The 23,346-nt window shown below is 43.2% G+C and overlaps 1 protein-coding gene across 1 annotated transcript; it reads left to right on the plus strand.

Annotated features, from left to right (window-relative positions):
* Window positions 1–19,942: 19,942 nt before the first annotated feature.
* Window positions 19,943–21,022, plus strand: LOC112844475 (protein NLRC3-like; the record flags this gene model as incomplete). Its single annotated transcript, XM_025904184.1, has 2 exons — window positions 19,943–20,012; window positions 20,148–21,022. Coding segments are annotated over 2 exons (945 nt in total), but the record flags the coding sequence as incomplete, so codon positions are not given.
* Between the last annotated feature and the right edge of the window lie 2,324 nt (window positions 21,023–23,346).

Below are 23,346 nucleotides of genomic sequence, written 5' to 3' on the forward strand. Positions count from 1 at the left end.
AGAAAACACTGGAATGCAATAAAATAAAGTAGAATAGAATAAAATAGAATACCAATACTATATACAGCTGAGTAAGAAAATACAAAATACAACTTTGTCAAAGAAAGAATTGCACATATAGCAGTCTTATTGCACGTATGAGGGTTCTGGTAAAGTACTAGTTCTGGTAAAAGTAAAAACTTAGGTTTAAAGTTTTATGCCCTGGAGGCCAAGAGTCGTGTATAGAGAAGAACATGACTTAGAAACGGACATTTAAGGTCACATTTTGTCTAAGAGGGGGAGAATTGTCCCATATGTGTTTATTTCTTTTCTTTTTAAGAGGACAGACGCACTGAGTGTTGTCTACTTGCTCTTTCTGATTCTAAGCAAGCATGTTTGATAAAATACTCTTAGGAAAGCGTATTTTGAGTGCTTCTAAGTGTGTGAATGTTGTGAGTACTTCTGTGTGATTTGTACAAAATAATAAATAAGTAATAATAACTCATAGGAGAGTGCGTGAATAGAGGAGGCCTGAGAGAGTGTGTGTGCGTCAAACAGGAAGTCTGATTATAGCTGGGGAGAGACGTTGCAGCATGAAAACAGAGCAATTAGAGACTGAATGTCTTAAGAAAAAGTAATAAAATATATTAATTACATGTTTTAGAAAAAGAGAGACTGAGAAAATAAATACATGAACTAACAATTACATTAATGAATAGAAAACACACGTACACAAATTGTTACAGGTGAAATGTTGGGATAATCAAGAAGTGAGATAGCTTAATATACTGATGAAATGAAGAAAGCAGCTTACACTCCTTTGATTTCCAGAGTCAGTGTGTCCCCTCCCCTCATAGCACCCGTGCCCACTTGGCCCCCGTATCAGGCGAAGCATGGAAGGCTGGACAGCCCATGACGGGTAAGATCCCACCTCGAAACCCTGGGACAACCTAAGGCAAGGCGCAGTCACGATTGCTTGAACCTAGGTCCCTAAGTGAGCTTGGACTCACTGGAGGAGACGGGACTTCAAGGGTAAAGCCGCTGGGGCAGAGGGGGAAATGTCATTAACAATGACGAGTGATGAGCCAAAGAGGGGAGACACTCACTGTCTTTCAGGGTGAATTGTTCCCTGAACCTGAAAATCAAGCTTTAACTTCTGGCTGAGGACAAGGAATGTTGTTATTTAAGGAGGGAGATCAAATTTGGGAAAGAGAAAAACTGACTGTTTAAGTGGAACCTTGTGAGGGAGTCTGAAAAACCACGAAAAGAAACATATACATAATCACACACACAAATAGAAAATGCGTTAACCTTAGAATACAAAAGAGCTCATGAACATCAGATAGCAGGTTTAGCATAGGAGTCTGTTTATCATGTTGTCCAACTCGCTTAGTGTGTAGTAAGTTTTCAGAAGAGAAAATTTAGAATTTAGTGTTGATGGTGTGCAAGTTGTGTGGTGTTTAACGAGATTTTCTGTGTATTGAGCAGGTGAGGTGATGTTAGTTGACCTGAGAGTGTCAGGACCCTGAAGAACTTGTGGCAAAATGTTCTGTGTTTAAGATTGTTGAGGTTGTTGTTGTAGTGATGGGTTACTTCTATCGGTTAGATTTGTGTTGTTTTCTTATTTTAATAGAGGGAGTTTTATCAAACATGCACATGTCTAAGGGGGTCCATCATTTATTTGCGAGGGAGTCCACACTATCAGCAAGACCTGATGTTAATGCATGTGAGTGAATGTGTGTAAATGGATGGTGACTGGACGGACGAGGCAGACCATAGGTTGGACACATGACTGATAACTGTTCTGTTTTAAGTTTTCTTTTTATGACGCAGGTTGGATCATATGTGAGGAAAAACTGAGTATGAAATGTGAAGTTCTGGTTAACACACAGGTTTTTGTTTCTAGGACGTTCCAAGGATGCAGGCTGTGGATGGAGCCAAGAAAAGATTTGACATAATGATTAATTTGATTTCATTCCTTAAACACAGGTTTGAAGGGCCGGAGCATGTATACCTAATATGATATGTCTAACCTTTTCTTTTAATTCCCTAACCTGAGTGAAGGATTTTGAGTTTGTAACACATAAGATGTGTCACAAAAAAGGGGGAGTATAATTTGAAATGGGTTTTAGGATTACTTTATGACGTTTGGGGTTTTTGATAATTTAGATATAGAAATTGTTTGTGGTTCTTTTTGATCTGTTTCTATGCTCAGATGGTGATGGTTTATATCTTACCCTGGGCGTGTTTAATAAAACTAAGAGTGTTGCTCACACACATGAAGGGCATAGAGATAAAGTAAAGTTAATATAAAGGACAGAGCCCAGAACATGATATGGTGAAACAACTTTGAATGATTAAAGGAACCTTAGATGAATATAGTAGATTAGTGAGGTGTAGCAGAGAGAGGCTGTTTGTTTTCTATCCTTTACAGGAGAAGATTTCAGGACCACAGCGACCACAGGGGTGGCAAGAATCCTGGAAGCCCCAGACCGAACGGAACCAACCAGAGAAAGGAGAAAAACAGAGCACAAAGACACCTAGTTGTTTATATTACAAAGAAGATCAAAAGCTTGTTAGACATAGGTTATAATGGACGCATAAAAGGGATGAGAGGAACTTTACATAACATAGAAATCCTGCAACAATTCGTAAATTGCCCAAACACAGTGTTCAGACCGGATATGCGCTACCCGTTAAAGGGGGCGAAGAAATCAGGTCTAAGTTTGAAAAATGAAATGGGTTAACTCGATAGAGGATGTTTCCAAAGGTTGAGAAAATAATGTAGGACCTTTTACCAGGAGAAAGCTAATTGTATCTTTTACACTTTACAGTGTGCACTGAGGGAAGTCAGGAATAGTTTAAATTAGGATTAAAAAATTAAACTAGGTGAAAAAAGGGGTGTAGCAAGTAGATTTAGGGCAGCTCACAGCCTGGCGTAAACGCAAGGTGCTGTCACACAGCTTAAGTTATTTGTTTGATTTATTTTAAACATTGAAAACATACAACCCGTTGAGGAGACAGATAGGGTTGGGGAATTGAAAGGTTTTGTTTGTTTAGCATAATTTCTTTTGTTATATTTTAGCTTTAACAGGGAACATGCCTCTCTGGAGCTTCTCTCCTGATGCTACCCCGCCAAACACCCTTATCCATAGAGACTATGTCAGCTCCCAAACAGACAGCAACACACCAAATCTAGCAATAAAACAACTTAAACATCAATAGTAACAAAGCAAGAACAATACAGAATCCACATCTGAACCGAAGAATAAAACAGTGAAATGTGGATTATTAAATATTAGGTCTCTCTCTTCAAAGCCTCTGTTAGCTCACGCCAAGCGGTCGCAGCAGATGGCTGCCCGTACCTGAGCGTGGTTCTGCCGGAGGTTTCTTCCTGTTAAAAGGGAGTTTTTCCTTCCCACTGTTGCCAAAGTGCTTGCTCAACAGGGGGTCACAAGATTGTTGGGTTTTTCTCTGTATCTATGAAGCGCCTGGAGGCAATTTTTGTTGTGATTTGGCGCTATATAAATAAAATTCAATTGAATTGTATTGAAGTAAACTTAATGTGATAAATTAGGAATTAGTTAATTTCTCAAGTGAGAAATGAAAAAGGGGGACTGGTGTTAGGAATAAAAGAAATATTTTTAATGTGTACTTTAATAATGAAGGCTTGTAGAGCAAGGCCACCTTTGACTTACAAACAAGAGCTCAGCCAGATTGAAAAACAGGAAGTTTTAGTGCACAAGGCATATTAATAGATATAGACACAAAAAAGAGGAACTCCCCACGCAAACAATGTTCAAGACTGTGTGACGTGTAAAGTACCGAAATAATACCATATAAGTCACAGCTGATGATTCTAATGTTAGAGAGCTCTTGCAACTGGCGTCTGAGCTGTGCAGAGGTCCCTCACCCCCGGAAGACGATTGAATAAAGAAAGACAGGTACTTATGTATGTCAGCATAAGGTGGAGTCCAACAGAAGCAAGGCACCCTACATGCGCACAGCATGCAGCAGGGGTTGCCAAAATAATATAGAAAACAGCACATGTAGTGAGAGAACACCCACCAAAAGTTCTGATTACACATAGTGTGGTGGCATAGGTGAACTCGCAGGCGTTCCCTATGACATCATTAGCACAACAGAGACTGAGTGAAGTTTTAGATGCTCCAAATCTGACATTTACACATGAAGGAATCAATCAGGAGAACCTCATGATTGTACTAAGAAAGCAGAAGTTGAAGGGAAAGTCAGGGAAGATTTAAAAGCAGAACCTATCCCTGGAGCTGAGGATTGGTTCATAGATGGCTGCTGTCATTGTGATGAAGAAGGATCGAAAGCAGGCTATGCTATAGTCTGCAAACAAGGAACTGAATTTGAGCCCACGAGGAACTCCAGAAGTGGAAGGAGCCACGCTGGAGGGTCCTTACGAGGTCGTTGCCAGAACAACTACAGCAGGTCAACTAAAAGGGAAAGGCGATACCTGGTATCACTGGTCGCAGTGTGCACCAGCACATGAGAGCTTGGTACAGGAAAACTCCTCTACACCCAACACAGGTGGTAATGAGTAGAGGCAAAATAAATCCTCTCACCTGTGCAACGGGCCAACCAGTAGTCTACCTGGGAGGCCGAAGAGAGAAGAGGAGCAGCGCAGAAGGTCGCCACGCCAGCAGAAAGGAGCGGTGACAAGTTGAGGACTCCACAAAAGCAGGGGAGTTTCATTCCAGGATATAAAGTTTATATAACATGATGCAAACACACGAATCAGAGACACGTAATGAGAAAATTGATTAGAATGTTCCTTACAACTACATGTTTATTGTATGCAATGATATTAATGATGGCTGTGTTGTTTATTGTCTATATTTTGCAGGGCACTCCGGACCACTTGTCTGAACACGGAGGCCAGTCCAGCCCAGCACTTCCTGAGACTGTAGTTGCCAAAACGGGATCGGTAAAAAAGACACAAGCGCGAGGTGTCAGGTAAAGGTGATGAGTGTCTCAGCATGAATAATGGCATAGAATTGAATTATGTTAAAGGGTCTACCAGCTCATTCATGTTTGATTTGTGTGACGTTATTAAGTGTACAGGAGCTAGTAGTAGCTGGAGAGCGTATGATGTATGGGTCTGCAATGACCCCATGATATGCTTAGGGTAAATTTAGTTGATGCAAAGTCTAAGCCGCTCGCAGAAAGCTTAATCACCACTCTGACTGATCAGATGGTAACTTCAAGAACAGTAGCTCAAAAGGAACAGGAACCAAAAGGGAGAGTACTTCTGACAACAGATTACTTTAGACTGAAGCCTAAGGATTTGATAAAGCGTGCCACCGGTTTCAAGGACAGTAACCTCTGGCTTGATTGGGTGGCTCAAAATGCTAGAGAACAACATGTATCTGACTGTGTTGCCTGTGTGTCAGCTAGGCCACGTTTGTTTATAGAGCCCGCACCATTGCATTAGAGGATGAGTGGGGCTATGATTGTATGTTACAGTTAACTAGAAGTGCAGTGACTACTGGCAACTGTACTTTGTTGTCCAGACTTTTCCCTCCCGTTTCAAAGCAGACAACAGTGGGACCATTTATGCCAAAACAAGATAACTATACATGTTTTAAGTTCTCTACAGATAATGAAAAATACAAGGTGGGAGAGATCGACCCAACTTGGTGTGCTGTCACACTCACGGGACGAACCACCAACAATGTAAGCGACCCTAGCATGATAATTGGAACATGGGCAAAAAGTGGGCTCTATTATTACTGTGGGGAAAATACTCGTGTTCCTATGGGAAGCGTAGGGACATGTGTGATGGTGCGATTGGGAGCTCCGCTCATGCTTATTGGGAACCAGGTAAAGGCTATTCCACAACACAACACACGTACCTTAGCCGCCAGAGGTAAGAGACATATTTTGGCCAAAAGAGGGACCCAGGGTACACATGCATATGACCCTAGGTTAAACTCTCCAACCTAGACTCTATTGGAGTGCCCAGGAGAGTTCCAGATGAGTACAAGCTGGTAAATCTGATAGTGGTAGAATTTGAAAGTATATTTCTTTGGGTGACACCTAATAAGAATGTTGATCGCATTAACTATGTTCATTGCAATCTGCTGAGACTCTCTAACCTAACCAGGGATGCCATGATGGGGTTCGCAGAACAATTGGGTCCGAGTTTGCTGATGGGAAATCGAATGGCCCTTAACATGAGAAGGGAGGCGTGTGCGCCATATTCGGAGACATGTGCTGCACTTTTATCCCTAATAATACTGCCCCAGATGGCTCAGTAACCCGAGCTCTGGAGGGCTTGAAAACTTTGTCTAAAACTATGCATGAACACTCAGGTATCGAAAATCTGCTGGCGTCCTGGATGACATCTGTGTTTGGACAATGGAAAGGTGTGGCTATGTCAGTGATGTTTTCTTTGACTGTACTTTTGGGAATACTGGTCATCGCTAGTTGTTGTATCATTCCTTGTGTCAGAGGATTGTTGGTAAAAGTAATGGCGAGGGTTCCTAACCCTGGCTGGGTTGAGGGCATCTACCAGATGAACTTAGAACCCATAGAGTGGGCCAGGGAGTGATACAACATGAAGTGTGGTGACATTCCTTGTTGGAATGTCAAAAGAGGGAATGTTGGGATTTAGAGATTCTTTTATTGCTGCCATATAATCTGCCTTATGATAAATGCATTAATAACATGTTCTACAGTATTATTTTATCAGTAATATTGTTTACAGGGTTCATATTGCATTGAATATGTTTGTCATCACATTCATTTTATTCACAGGTTGAGTTCATTCTATACACAATGCATAACTGTGCTTGTTTAGAGTTGATGTTCTATCCAAGAGGGTTTTAAGCTTCACTGGTGAGAGTGTCCAGGTGATACATGTTGAGGGAAGATGAGAACATAGCAGGTTAATTGCATGCATGCTTACAATACACATAAATCTAGCAACAGGCCTGAGCGAAGGCCCAAGTGTCTTCTGCTTCTTATTTGAGACCTGCGCCAATTCAGTCTACTTAGTGATTGAGGACGAGGGTCCATTATTAGCCCTTAGAGGCCCTGAAGCTTGAAGTTATTACCTTAAAAGGAAGGTGTTATCAAAAAGAGAAGTTATATGTCTGTTTATAGTTATTAAGATGTACAAGATGTACCCTTGTCTGTAAACAATGACTGGACATAATGTATTTTTGACCTGTATTGACGTGTATGTGGGGGTGTGATCCTCTATGCTATAAAACCAGAACTCAGTGTATTTTTGTCAGAGCAAATAAGCCATATGCTGACGGTTGTTCTCCGTTGTCAATAAACTCATCGTTTGATTGCACTTTTCTGGGCCTCCGTCGTTTGTTGTCTGGTCTACAGTTGATCGATCTCGCTTCACGTTCCATATATAAGGTCTTTTATTTAGTTTCGTTTTTTGTTTTTTTTGTCCCGAAGCCGCAGCAATGGGGACAGAGCATCTCCTCCCACACTTGATGCTGACTTGTGCTACACCACATTCCCATTGAGTTTCTGATGAAGGGTCTTAGGATCCTGTTGATCTTGTATAGGTCTAGGCATTCCAGTGTCCATGTGTAGGGCATTGAGTCAAAGGCCTTTCTTGTAGTCTATCCAGGCACTGCACAGGTTGTTCTGCCTAGCCTTGCCTAGCCTTGAATCTCGGCTGACTGCTCGATCTACCACCAGCTGGTGTTTTGCACCTCTGATACTCCTGCCAATTCCTTTTTTCCCTCATACATTAACTATAAATGTTAAAAAAAAATACTGTTTTAATGGCTCCATGAATACAAGTTTAAATAAATCTGCAAAAGTTGAATCTGTTCATCTGGACGTAGCGTTTTGTGGGAGAAACGTTTTGTCACTCATCCAAGTGACTTCTTCAGTCTCAGCTGACTGCAGGTTTCAATCTTATAAACAGTACATTTGCATAATGACTGAAACCAGCCCACTGAAGGAACAATGGGCTGTGAGGTCAGTTCCTTAATCATAATTATGCAAATTCTCATGACCATTGAGCAACAATCACTGACCAAAACCCACTGATCAAAGAACACTGATCAATGTCCATGAGTACCATTCACAGAGAGTTGGGGAATGGCTGCAATCACAGCATTGTAAGATGGTGACAGATGTACCCTTAGGCCCCCTCCTCGATTCAGAGATGGTCTTTCGCTTTTCATGTAAATGTCCTCCTTGACTCCGCGCTCAAACCAGCGTTCCTCCCTGTCCAGGATGTGTACATCCTCATCGTTGAAAGAGTGTCCACTGGCCTGTAGGTGTAAATAAACTGCAGAGTCCTGGCCTGATGAGGTTGCTCTTCTGTGTTGTGCCATCCGCTTCGCTAGAGGTTGTTTGGTTTCCCCGATGTATAAATCCTGACAATCCTCCTGCACTTAACAGCGTACACTATGTTACTCTGTTTGTGTCAGGGGACCCGATCCTTGGGGTGGACCAGTTTTTGGCGCAGCGTGTTTTGGGGTTTAAAAGCCACAGAGACGCGGTGTTTAGAAAAAATGCGTCTCAACTGCACCGATACTCCTGACACATATGGGATCACTACAGGTTTTCACTTAGGCAGCAGTTGTCCTTCTCTCCTGGATCGGCTGGAGCTTTCTTTAGGTGCCTTCCCGCTTTGACAAAAGTCCAGCTGGGAAGCTGGTTTATGGTACAGCTTTTAGATGTCCCCCATTACCGATGGAAATCTCACAGTCTAAGAAGGCTAACCTGCCGCTTTTCATATCCTCCCTGGTGAATTTGATGTGTTGGTCCACCGAGTTAATGTGATCCGTGAAATGTAGTACGTCCTGAGATTTGATTTTCACCCAGGTGTCATCCAGATATCTGAACCAATGGCTTGGTGGTGTTCCAGGGTAGGATAGCAAAGCCCTCTTTTCCACTTCTTCCATGTACAAATTGGCCACGATGGGTGAAACTGGGGAGCCCATGGCACACCCATGTTTCTGCCTGTAGAACTGACCCTTGTATGTGAAGTAGGTGGAATGAAGACACAGTTCCAAAAGCAAACACACTTTTCATCTTGTAATCTCTTACGGACTACCTCCAATGCTTCCGTGACTGGGATGCTACGTCCTGGGATGCTATGTCCAGATGAACAGAATCAACTTTTGGAGATTTACTTACCTGGATGATTGAGCATGCATCAAGAAGTTTAAATGAAGTTTGTTAGATTAGAAAAAGACTTCCCATGATCAGTCTGTGGTGAAGTCATATGGAAACTTGGAGTGGAAAGTCCATCCATGTGCTGCATACAGGAGCAATAGACAAACAATCAAAAAGAGGGCTGTTTTCAGACTTTAAACAGTTTGCATCAGCTCTCCCACCTGTCCTGCTTCAAGTGGAGTCCTGCCTCCTTCCAGGAAGCAGCTCACCTGTGTTTCCGTGTTTAGTGTCCAGGTGTGGATTGGAGCTTGTTGTTCATGTGTGTGTTTGAAGAAACTGTAAGTTTGCTTTGTTTAATCCTTAACGGTTTGTCTTTAAAGACTTTTGGAGCACAACAGGAAGTGATACATTTTTATTTAATAAAATGTTGGGTTTTTTTTTTTTATCAATGTATGATCTGAATTTGAGTGTAAATCAAACAAACTCCTGATGTCTGTTAGTTATATAGTCCTGATAAATAACATGTTGTTACTGTTTTTGTTTGAAAAGGATCAGGTGTGCTTCAAACTGAAACTATGCTGCATGCAGTTACTAGTTTTTCTAGTTTAAACTTCCATCAACTTCCTTGACTGGAAATATCTTTGAAAAAATATTTCTTTCTTATGAACTTGATGTGAGCCAGAGGAGAGCGCTTCTTGGGTTCCTCTCAATAAGCACCTGTTTTTATGTTCTCAGTCTTTCTCTATCTAATGTCTGCTTGTGTCTGCTCATCTTCAAACATGAGTCTTTAAACTCTGCAGGTTGTGACAATGCTGCGTTAAAATCCCAAGACCAGAAACATTTGAGGTTAATTTCTGAGGGCTATAACAAGATCATGTATTTTATCTGAAAGCATAAATCAGATTTAATAAAAGTCAGATGTTAAAGTGTGTTTTCTATATGAGAGAACAGAGAGCTGTTGAACCTGTTTTCATGTTAGTATCTGATCCGTGAAAAAAGCATTGATTCAGTTCACTAACCAGGCTCAGGGGAATGACTAGAAAATTTCCCAGAGACATCCTGCTGGGATCTTTGTTCTGTTCTGTTCTTTTTTTTTCTTTTGCAGTTTATCCTCTGCTTTTACAAAAATTGATGAACTGGGTTAAATGAAAGAGAGGGTAGAAAATATTATTTTGAACGTAAATCATATGAAGTTACTCCTGTAATCCATAAATAAAAATAAGGAGTGAGGAGTATAAGACATTCATTTGTACATTTTTAGTGTCACAACTTATCTGACTTAAAAAGAAAAGTCAAGCTTTGTTTCTTTGGCAAATTTAAAACAATTTCAGTTGACCAAAATACCGCACAGGCTAAACAAGATATGTCATTAAACTGACAATAAATATTTACTCAAATATACTGTCAAGGTCTGAGCTGGCAGACCATGTGGAGAACTAACTAACACAGACAAACTAACTTACCTGGATGATTGAGCATGCATCAAGACGTAACCACAGGAGGAGATTAGCATCTGAGGGAGGAAGAGCTACGATCACTATGATCTAGAAACTAATCACAGAAACCAAAAGATCTTATAAGAAGACAAAAGTACAAGCAAACCAAACATAAACCATCCATCTAACTTATAATATCCTATATAATACATACATATAATTCACCCAAAAACAGAACAGTCCAAAAACTAGACCCTGGGTCACTGTACCAGGGCCATGACATATACAATAATCAAATCACAACAACAGTCGCCTCAAGGCGCTTGATAATGTACAGTAGATCGTACAATGATAGATACAGAGAAAAACCCAACAATCATATGACCCCCTATGAGCAAGCACTTTGGTGACAGTGGGAAGGAAAAACTCCCTTTTAACAGGAAGAAACCTCCGGCAGAACCAGGCTCAGGGAGGGGCGGGGCCATCTGCTGTGATTGGTTGGGGTGAGAGAAGGAAAACAGGATAAAGACATGCTGTGGAAGAGAGACAGAGATTAATAACAGATATGATTCGATGCAGAGAGGTCTATTAACACATAGTGAGTGAGAAAGGTGACTGGAAAGGAAAACTCAATGCATCATGGGAATCCCCCAGCGGTCTACACCTGTTGCAGCATAACTAAGGGAGGATTCAGGGTCACCTGGTCCAGCCCTAACTATATGCTTTAGCAAAAAGGAAAGTTTGAAGCCTAATCTTGAAAGTAGAGATAGTGTCTGTCTCCTGAATCCAAACTGGAAGCTGGTTCCACAGAAGAGGGGCCTGAAAACTGAAGGCTCTGCCTCCCATTCTACTTTTAAATACTCTAGGAACAGCAAGTAGGCCTGCAGTGTGAGAGCGAAGTGCTCTAATTTTAATTTTTTAATTTTTTTAATTTTTTCTTTTTTTCATTTTAACAACACGTATTTATCATTTTTTTTAATGAGAAATATTTTTAGAATTATTTATTTTAAACTTATGAACTTATTTATTCAGAGAAATGCCTTAAGGGCAACACAGGTTCATTAACGCACACGTAATCGTACAGAACCGCATTACAACTAGTGATGGTAAATTTGATTCTTTTTACTGAATCGAGTTTTAATGAGTCACTCACCAAAGTGAATCGGTTTTTTTGAGTCATTTGAGTCACTGAGTCAGTTCCCCAGAGAGTGCAAAAAATGTAAATTTTCACTCAAACTTAATTTGTTTCTCTTTTCATAGTTGTATAGTTATAGTTTATTTATTTATATAGCACATTTAATTACAACAGGAGCATTGACCAAAGTGCAGTACAAGAATACAACATACCTAATAAAATAACTTAGAGTATTGATAGCAAACACCAAATATGAATTAACAAATAACTCTCATGCTGTATTAAAAGCCAGTAAATAAAAATGTGTTTTAAGATAAGATTTAAAAAGATTGACAGTAGGAGCCTGTCTGATGTATAGGGGTAAATTATTCCACAGCTTAGGCGCTACAACTGCAAATGCTCGATCACCTCTATGAACCAGCCTCGACCTTGGTATGGCTAGGTCATGTATATCCTACTTCTAAGATGAGTGATTGAAAAAGAAAAACAACTATTTTTATAGAGCAAAAAAAGAGAAAAAAAAGATTTCTAAAGGGAACATTTATTTTACTTATTTTTATTTTATTTGTATTTTCCTCAAATGTGTCAAATATATATTTTTATATATATTTAAATGACCACTGAGCTGTGAGCCAGGGGACAGTAATGCTCTTTAACATTGGTTGCCAACTGTTAACCATTCCTCGCCGTCGGTCCCCTGACCGTGGTCGGGAGACGCAAGGGGAGATGCTTCCTCCAGGGCCGAAGTTTTGTGCTCCTTCGGGGTTAACTCCCTTCACTTTTGTGGAGTAGTGAGGCAGGCAAAAATCAGCAGAGACACCAAAGAGCACTGAAGAGATGAGGCTTTAATAACGGTACTGCACATTTTAAAACACACTGCATAGGCTGTAGCCCGTTAGAACGCTTCTCCCGGTCGCCCTCTCTACCTGTGAGACTCTCTTTTTCTCTTCCGCTCACCGCGTTTTCCTTCACGCGCATGCTCACACACACATCACATGTCCAAACGTCGCCGGGGCATTGCATAGTCCAAATGACATGATGTTCCATTCAAAGAGGGCTGTCCTAGTGCAGAAAGTGGCGGCCCTGCGTGCTCTAGGCGTCAGCTCAACCTGCCAGTAGCCTGATGCGAGGTCTAATGTGCTGAACCATCTGGCAGTCGAGAGTGTGTCCAGTGTGTCCTGGATGTGGGGCAGCGGGTAGGCATCTGTTATGGTGTGGTCGTTGAGAGCCCTGTAGTCAATGCAGAGATGGTATGTCCCATCTTTCTTACGCACCATAACGATGGGCAAGGCCCAGCTGCTGCAGCTGCGTTGGGCGAGACTGCTCTGTAGGCTGTCGCAGATCTGCTGATCAGCGTGTTGCTGCTTTTCCCCTGCCATTCTTCGTGGATGTTGCTTGACTGGGGCACCAGAACGGGTTATGATGTCATGTTGCACAAGGCTGGTTCGGCCCAGGTCCTGTAGAAAACACATGTCCATGAGTGCAAAGCAAGCGTTTCAGTTGGAGCTGTTCATAGTCATTGAGGTCTGTGGAGCTCTGGGCATAGAGCTCCTGCAGGTGCAAAGGAACCACAGGAGGGCTGGTCAGTGAGTCTGCAGCTGGGGAGACCATGGAGGGTTCCACGACCTCAGCTGGCTGGAGGAGCCCGACAACGGATCGTTCCTTAATTGTTACAGCTTTATTGCCGGGGTTAAAAAGGCGAAGTGGGACAGCTTTAGAAGGCTGTGCATTGACTAGGACTCTGGCAATAAGTACTTTGTGCTTCTCAACAAAACCTTTGGTGGGACTAAGCATCATGTCGCCTCGAGCTGCCGCACCAGGATGCACATTGCCTTTCACCATATACTCTTGCCCCGGTTCCACTACCACAGTTCTAGCTATTCTCACTGCGTGTGACTTTGTACTAGCTTCGGTTTGGTAGTAGAGCACCTCTTCACCAAACAGGATGATGCGGCGTTTGCCGAAATCAAGACGTGCCTCAGCTTGAGTGAGGAAGGGATGCCCGAGCAGCACCTCATTTCCTGCTATATCTGCCACCAGGAAATCAACATCCACCTGTCGATTGTTGATACTGACAGGTATCTGGGCTTCACCTAGCACCGGCACGTCCCCAGGTCCCACACCAAGCAAGGTCTCAACAATTGAGGGCTGTAGTGGTGGCCTCAAGTCTGGGTGGATGGAGTTGTAGTAGGGCAGCGGCAGCACGCTCCTCTGGGCCCCACTGTCCAAAACAGCACATACCTCCACTTTGTAGAGGCACATGGGGATACTCAGTTCTTGGCTTTGGCACTTAAGGTGGAGCACGGTGGGTTTTGGGCTGTCCCAAGTGCTACTGTTCAATGTTAAGGCCTTGGTGGTTTTGTGAGGGGAAGGGCACTGCTTTTGGACCTGGCCCCAACCTTGACAGTTATGGCAGCGAACCCCACCCCTTTTAAAGTTTCGGTGATTGTTCGGTGTTGTCGAGGGTGTGTGTGGGACATAGCGATTCGGTGAGGGGCTAGCTGCAGGTGCATTCTCAGCAACAGTCTCATCTTTGTCTTTTTCTCTGACCACTGCAGCTTTGGGCCGGCGTTCAGCTGAGTTACGGGCTCCTTGCTGCATGGCACTGGTTACATAAGATGCAGCCCTTTTGGTGGTTTCATGGCGGTGGGCTATTTCGTATGCACAGGCAAGTGTGGCTGGGTGCCTCTCTAACAACTTCTGTACTATTACTGCATCACCCAGTCCATTGGTGAAAACTTCAACAGCTATAGAGTGTTGTTTAATCTCTGCTCTATCACCATACGCAAACAGCCACTTTCCCATAAATGTCATCTCTGAAAACATGCAGGGCCTCACCAGGTTTACGCACTCGCTGCCTTAGTTCTACAGCAACAGCAGCTGCATGGTCAGAAGAAGGGCCATATGCAGTTTCCAGTTCGTCCACCAGGCGGCGGTAATCCCATTTGGATGAGCGGGTTTTTCTGTGGATAATGGCCCCTGCTGCTCCAACTAGGCAGAACTTAAGCTGAGCTGTCATTGTTTTTTCTGACCAATAGTTGGCTTCAGCGCAGCTCTCAAACCTGTGCAGAAATTCCTTCCACGGTGTGGTGCTGTCATATTGGCCCGGACGTAGGGTGGGGACTCTCTCTCTAGGATCACCGTCCTCTTCACTGTCAGATGGGGGCTGATGGGGCACACAGCGGGTCTTGCCTGGTTTTGAGCGGGGTTTATGCTGTGCAGGGGTTTGCCCATAGCTTATGGCTTCATTAAGGCTACTGGAAGGCAAACATTGCATGGGTGTATTTAACATTGCGTTAAATTGAGCCGGTGTGCTGTGTACACCACTGTCCATGTGAGCAGAGGAAAATGGGTTTGAGTCTGGATAGTGCACTTTCATTTGGGGAGTAGGAGCTGGATAATAGTTCATGCTACTGCCTGTGTTTCCCTCACGACCATAGCTGCGGCATTCAGCATTGACGAAGGGATTCGTGCGGGAAAACTGCGGCTGGGCAGCGCGAATACACCCTCTCCATTAGCGTGTGTGTTAGTACAACTTTTGGCACACAGGAATGGGTTGATATGTTCACATTTAGCCACAGCTCTGTCTCTGTTAGCTTCCCTAATGCTCGCGGCACTCTCGGAGACACAGGTCAGCGACATGAATGGGTTGGAGTAATTGGTCTCAAGTCCATAGTTTTCACGAGAATGGCGAGCAGCGGCCATCGCGAGTTAGCTTAGCTATGGGCCAATACACTTGTAATTACGGTCACTCTGCTTTATCGTTAGCTGCTTAAGCCTGTCGGTTTTTCTCAGTGGTCACCACTCCTTTAACAGCGTGAAAGGGTCCCTTGGTGATCGCCAGTGTTAACCATTCCTCGCTGTCGGTCCCCTGACCGTGGTCGGGAGACGCAAGGGGAGATGCTTCCTCCAGGGCCGAAGTTTTGTGCTCCTTCGGGGTTAACTCCCTTCACTTTTGTGGAGTAGTGAGGCAGGCAGAAATCACCAGAGACACCCAAGAGTACTGAAGAGATGAGGCTTTAATAACGGTACTGCACATTTCAAAACACACTGCATAGGCTGTAGCCCGTTAGAACGCTTCTCCCGGTCGCCCTCTCTACCTGTGACACTCTCTTTTTCTCTTCCGCTCACCGCATTTTCCTTCACGCGCATGCTCACACACACATCACATACTCTCCTCACTGCACCCAGCCACACACAAGCCGGCAATTTCCAAAACACAACCAAGAAGAAGAAGCTGTGAGCCAGGAGGGAGGGGGTGAGTGAGTCCTGAGTGATTCGTTCGTGCTACGATTCAGCACAGGAAGGGAGGGGGTGAGTGAGTCCTGAGTGATTTGCTTATGCTACGATTCAGCACATGAGGGAAGGAGGTGAGTAACTCAAATGTGCTGTTAGCATGTTAGCTGAGCGATGCTACTGTGAACCGAGGAGCTATTGTCTTGATATGAGGTTTCTACTCAGGGTTTTTTCTTCCAGTTCAGAGCAGAAATGTTTTTGTTAAGATACTGGATGTTGTGTTTTTCTTCACAATTTGAATTATAAGCTAGATATATTTCTACTAATGAAATTAGTTTGCTAACAGCAACAGAGATGAGTCAGTGAGTCAGTTGGGCTTGTGAATCATGATTCACGAGTCAGTAAAGTGATTCTCGAGTATTGAACGATTCGTTCATGATTCGAACATCACTAGTTACAACTGCCATGCTCTGCTGCTGCTCCTTTCGTCTCTCACTCTCCCTCTGCGTGCTGAGCAAATAACCACTGATGTGCTTATTCCCTTTGGGTGCGCTTGATTATTTCCTCTAGACATCCTGAGGCCGAGTCAGCAGGGAACTTGCACACTGTCCTGTAATAAGCTTTTCCTTCTTCTCCATTTGACGCTCCACAGCAGATCTGCCTCCATCTCATCAAACATGCTCCTCTGTCACACCAACATTTGGCATGTGCTCCTTCACTAGATCCATGAAGCATATCCACTCTGTATTCTCTGCAGAGGTTTAAACAATCTCAGCCTCAGCTTTCTAACTTTTTCTCCAAAGCATTCAACCCGTGCTGCTCCTCTGATCTACTCCTTTCTAATTGTCCCTCTTGGCCCTTCCAGATAAAAAAAAAAACTGAGTGCAGAGAGCTGCAACTACTAAACCTCTTTTTCTTTAAATTAAAGCTACACAGAAAAAAAAAACAGTCTTGTGTTAACTGAATTCAAGAACAAAGTTCTCTAATTGTGAAAATCTGCCTACTCCTTTTTCTGGCTGGCGTCCACATTAATCCTGAACTGACACAGCATTACTGGATGGAGGAAGATTCTGATTAACAGAAGATGATTCACGAACCATGGATCAGCTGAAATGTTTGAAAATGTTGTTCACATGTGTTGAACTGACTGAAGCTTCCAGTCACAGTGAATCAGTGTGTGTCAGTGAATGCATCATGTGTGCTTCACTGCTCCATCTAGTGGACTGATAGTAGAGCAGCTGATGGCAGCTTCCTCTGCCTCACACTGCTGTCTGACTGCATTCAGCTGACACTGAGATGAAGCAGGAAAGAAGCAGCTGATATTTGGACAGCACACATGATGGAAAGGAGGATTTCAGTTGATGTGCACATGAATGATTTGTGTTTCCTCTGCAGGTAGAAAGTGTGTGTGAGCTGAATTGAGCAGCATGGATCAGTGTGAGGACAGAGAGGAGGGAGTCCCTCCCTCTAAAAGCACTCTGTGTGGGGAACATGAGAGCCAGACCAAAGCTCAGAGGTGAGATGACCATCTCTAACTGCCCATGACTATTCTCCATGTTGAGCCCGTTCTCATTCCCGACGTGTAACATACCGACAATTTGTCACTTCCCGAGGCGTCCCATGGGGCCGCGAAAACCTTCTGCGTCCTTATGATACGCACCGGATTACGGATGAAATCCAATAAAATGACGCTCCCCACTAAAAGATGTTCCAGCCATGTATTCCAGCCCTAACTCTAAACTTAACCCTAACACTAACTGTGACCATAACCTTATCCCTAACCATAATCGTGTTAGATAGGGTTTTCCAAAGTGAAAATAAAATAAATGCACATGTGTATATTCTGTCCAAACAGTTGTCTCCTCCTGTTTCCAAATGCATAACATACCGACAATTTCTTACATAGCATAGTATGTTACGCTTTGGGAGTGAGAACATGTTGCCATGTCCCAACTCAGCACTCACATCACTGCTCCGTCATCATTCACAGGAACCAACCTGGACCTCCGCCCAGCTCTGTGTCCTTAAAGAGTGAGCGGTCAATAGATCACTTCATTGAATTTAAAGTCCAGCATGGGTCTGGTGCAGAGAGGTGAGCTGTTATTAACATGGACTCTTTGATTTAACTGCTTGATGTTGTTGGATATAAACTGCAGTGCAAACACGTCATTCCCTCAATCCCATTTAAACTGCCTCTTAAAGTAAATTTGAAAAACTACGTGTCAAGAGTAATTTTCACCATGAAGCCCTTTTCCAAAAAAACCCCCAAGAAACGATAGATAGATTTAAGTCTCAGGGCTCTATGGTGCAAATCTGCCTTTGTACATGTATGTGTATGTACAGAAATTGAAGCAGAAACATAATAAATACATTCAGGAATTAAGAAGGATGTAAAACGGTGCAAGACTACACTGTAGCAGCTGCACTGAGACAAAAAGTTGAGACAGGGAGCACTGAAGAATTTAACATGAAAGAAATTAACTCAAAATAGAAAATTAAGCTTAATGAAAACCATCATCAACAAAACAAACTCAGCAGCCACCAAAACTTTCCAGAAACAAAATAAGAACAAGAAATAAAAAACAAACAAACAACAAACCTAAAGTTAGACTTCTGTGATGGTATTGTTAAGGGGGCCCGGGGGCCAGTACGCAGACGATCCAGATGCAGATACAGGTACAAGGAGAAATGATAAAGGTTCTCAAGACTCTTTATTAGGTTAACACAAGGAAACATAAACACAGGGAGAATCTTGCTAGCGGTCTCTCAGGTGCACTGTAAACAGAGGGATAGGTTGGTTAGTAATGATCAGGGAAGGTGGGAGTAATGTGGGGACCAATGGTGCAATGGCTTATGTGGCAAGAAGCATGAGGGGTGGTACAGGGGGCCGGGTGACTGTCCAATGACGGGTGAGAACAGAGGGGGTCCAACCTGATGAATCCAATGGCTCATTATAATGGGAAGCAGGAAGGAAGACAGGTGAGGGATTTATAGCATGTGAGCTTGCAGCAGTGTGAGGAGTCCCAGGATGGTGACCAGCCTCCAGGTAGGTATGCAACTGTACTTAGAGCATATGGAGAATCCGAGGAAGTAAAGTGGCCACAAGGTAAGTTAAGCAAGAAAGCAAAACACAAGAAGTGACCTATTACTAACATTGGTTGGCTGACAAACTGTCGAAGAAGTGATGTGAACCCTGGTCTTAAATACTGGATGTAGATTAACCAGGATTATCCACAGGTGAGAGTGGCAGGTGTACTGAGTGAATGCTCGTAGCAGGGGAGGAACAGGAATGTAGTGGGAAAACCCTGGTGACTCACCCAGACCATGACAGGTCTAAAGTGAAACAGAAGTCCAAAAAGAGAAAAAATGCAGAAATCTCAAAAAGATGAAAAATTATTACTTAAAAAAATATCTGCCTTTGTAAGCAGTGACTGATTGATGCTACAGGAACTTATATCCCAAATATCAGCTGGGAGACACTGGAATTTGCTTTTGCACTCAGACTATAAACCAACAGTCTGGCTGCTCCCAGACTGGATGAATAGCTAAGTATAGTTACAATCTAATAAAATTGTATTAATGGGATAGGTTGCACACTAGAGCAACTTTCACTTTATCTCTCTATGGACAGATGTAATGAGAGCTAATTCTTCATGGTTCCTCCACAGAGAGGACCAGCAGAGCTCAGAGGTTCCCAGTGGTCAGTCTGCCCAGCAGCATCAAACACAGCTGGACTCCATATTTATGGTCTGTACATGTACAACAACTACTGTTACATCTATTCTGTTCACAGTCATCTCCATGCTGCTCTTTGTAGACCAGTGGATTGTCAGTGTTTCCAACATGGATCTGATGTTTGATTCTGATTGGGTCATTCATAAATATTCTGTTCCAGCTGCTGGAGGACAACATAATCACTTTTGTGAAGAATGAGCTGAAGAAGATCCAGAAGGCTCTGAGTACAGATTACCCAGAATGCTTAGAGAGTCAGAGGGAAGATGATGAGCAGAGTAGGAGCAGCAGAGAGGCATTTGTGAAGATCACATTGAATTTCCTGAGGACAATTAATCAGGAAGAACTGGCTGACCGTGTGCAGAGCAGTAAGAGGATTTCTCTAAAGATTTAATCTGCTAATATCTCTAGAAATGGACAAACATGTATTTGGAAAAAAAAGTTCTCATATGGTCTTCATAAAAATGAACTGATATTCTTTTTTAATTTAAAACATCTTGCAGCAGTTTGTCATTGTAAACTTAAAACCACCCTGAAGAAGAAGTTCCAGTGTGCATTTGAGAGGATCGCTCAAGGAGGAAGCCCAACCCTTCTGAATCAGATCTACACAGAGCTCTACATCACAGAGGGAGGGACTGCAGAGGTCAATGATGAACATGAGGTCAGACAGATTGAAACAGCATCCAGGAAACCAGACAGACCAGAAACAACAATCAGACAAGAAGACATCTTTAAAGCCTCACCTGGAAGAGACGAACCAATCAGAACAGTGCTGACAAAGGGAGTGGCTGGCATTGGGAAAACAGTCTTAACACAGAAATACAGCCTGGACTGGGCTGAAGACAAAGCCAACCAGGACATCCAGTTCATATTTCCATTCACTTTCAGAGAGCTGAATGTGCTGAAAGAGGAAAAGTTCAGCTTGGTGGGACTTGTTCATCACTTCTTTACTGAAACCAAAGAAGCAGGAATCTGCAGCTTTGAAGACTTCCAGGTTGTGTTCATCTTTGATGGTCTGGATGAGTGTCGACTTCCTCTGGACTTCCACAAAACTACAATCCTAACTGACCCTAGAAAGTCCACCTCAGTGGATGTGCTGCTGACAAACCTCATCAGGGGGAAACTGCTTCCCTCTGCTCGCCTCTGGATAACCACACGACCTGCAGCAGCCAATCAGATCCCTCCTGAGTGTGTTGGCATGGTGACAGAGGTCAGAGGGTTCACAGACCCACAGAAGGAGAAGTACTTCAGGAAGAGATTCAGAGATGAGGAGCAGGCCAGCAGGATCATCTCCCACATCAAGACATCACGAAGCCTCCACATCATGTGCCACATCCCAGTCTTCTGCTGGATCACTGCTACAGTTCTGGAGGATGTGCTGGAAACCAGAGAGGGAGGACAGCTGCCCAAGACCCTGACTGAGATGTACATCCACTTCCTGGTGGTTCAGGCCAAAGTGAGGAAGGTCAAGTATGATGGAGGAGCTGAGACAGATCCACACTGGAGTCCAGAGAGCAGGAAGATGATTGAGTCTCTGGGAAAACTGGCTTTTGATCAGCTGCAGAAAGGAAACCTGATCTTCTATGAATCAGACCTGACAGAGTGTGGCATCGATATCAGAGCAGCCTCAGTGTACTCAGGAGTGTTCACACAGATCTTTAAAGAGGAGAGAGGACTGTACCAGGACAAGGTGTTCTGCTTCATCCATCTGAGTGTTCAGGAGTTTCTGGCTGCTCTTCATGTCCATCTGACCTTCATCAACTCTGGACTCAATCTTCTGCAAGAACAACAAAGAACATCCATTAGTAAACCAAAACTCCAGTCTCTGCACCAGAGTGCTGTGAACAAAGCCTCACAGAGTCCAAATGGACACCTGGACTTGTTCCTCCGCTTCCTCCTGGGTCTTTCACTGCAGACCAATCAGACTCTCCTACGAGGTCTGCTGAAACAGACGGGAAGCAGCTCACAGACCAATCAGGAAACAGTCCAGTACATCAAGGAGAAGCTCAGTGAGAATCTGTCTGCAGAGAAAAGCATCAATCTGTTCCACTGTCTGAATGAACTGAATGATCGTTCTCTAGTGGAGGAGATCCAGCTTTACTTGAAGTCAGGAAGTCTCTCCATACGTAATCTGTCTCATGCTCAGTGGTCAGCTCTGCTCTTCATCTTAATGTCATCAAGAAAAGATCTGCATGTGTTTGACCTGAAGAAATACTCTGCTTCAGAGGAGGCTCTACTGCGGCTGCTGCCAGTGGTCAATGCCTCTGATAAATCTCTGTAAGTAAATATGTTCTCATCCCTTTATTTTTTAAATAATTATTCTAATTAACGAAAAGGAGATGTGCACAAATTTACAAAACAAAAAACAACTATAATCGGTGCTGATGTCTGAAAAATGGATAGAGCAACATTTGGTTTTATCTGTACTCAGTGGTCATCAGTACTCAAGTCAATAGTGAATATATGTATCAGCAGAAATTGTCAGCATTTCTGAAATAATTCTGGTCTAATTTCAATTAAAGTAACATCCACACCCATGAGTGCTCAGTTAAAGACATATACTCACTCTTATGTGCTACAATCCGGCTTGCTTGCACAGTCAGTCATTTTGCTGACTGTAACATATCGTTTGGTGGATGATCCTGATGTGAGAATTTAGGGGATTGCTCTATCTGCTCCTTTGGGAATGATTGCCAAGACGTTTTCAATGCTCAGACCTCCCAGTCTTGTCCAAATTACCCAGCCTTTTAGATTTCAGTGGCGGTCACACCCTCTATCTGCACTCTTCAGACCTGAGTTGGTCAATTCTAGATGCCAGGACCATTCCTTTTCTTGTTTCCTCTGAACTGGAGCTGACTGAACCTAAGACTAAGGCCTGCTTGGCCTTCAGGTGGGCTTGATCTCTGTGGCTGCCATGTGTTCATCCACCTGAGAGGACTCAGTAACACCTCCGGCTTGAGCATTCTTTATCTTTAGACCAGCAACTTCACCACTGGCTGGTTATCGCCACCTTGATTTCCAGTTATCCATCCTGTCTCTTTGATTGATGATCAACCAACCTGCCTGACCCTCACTGGGCCATGTGGATGGTTCTGCCTCAGGCATATTTTTCCTCAGCATTCAGAGGGTCTACGTCACAGGTGTTGATCTCCAGGCCTTGAGGGCCACTGTCCTACTTGTTTTCCAACTAACCTGCACTTGTAGCTTCTTATTGGCAAAGCACACCTGATCCAGGTAATCCACAGCAGGTAGCGGAGGGATATCTCAAAACCAAGCAGGAGGTTGGCCCTCAAGGACTGGAGTCTGACACCCCTGGTCTACTTCCAGTTATACTATCATCCTCTATATTTAGGTTTAATAGTCTTGGCTAACTTATTTACAATCTTGCAAGTCCAGAAATATTGTTCTTAATTTCTAATGTATAAATATTAGTCAGCAGAATGTAACTCCATCATCCTCTGATATAAGTAATCACATCTTGATTTTGTAACTCACCTGAGTGCAATACTTGGACCTTGGACTTGATGACTTACATTGGTACTAAAGCGCTATTTTCTCCACCTTTGTCAACAACTTGGCCAGCAGATGTCAGAAATTGTGCCACTATAAACGATGTCTTATTGTAAGACTAAAATAAATAAATTCATATACAAATACATTTTACTTGCTGATTTACATTTGGCACTTCCTGAAAACAATAAT

This window comes from Oreochromis niloticus, unplaced genomic scaffold, assembly GCF_001858045.2.
Source record: "Oreochromis niloticus isolate F11D_XX unplaced genomic scaffold, O_niloticus_UMD_NMBU tig00000238_pilon, whole genome shotgun sequence".
In the NCBI taxonomy this organism is placed as follows: Eukaryota; Metazoa; Chordata; class Actinopteri; order Cichliformes; family Cichlidae; genus Oreochromis; species Oreochromis niloticus.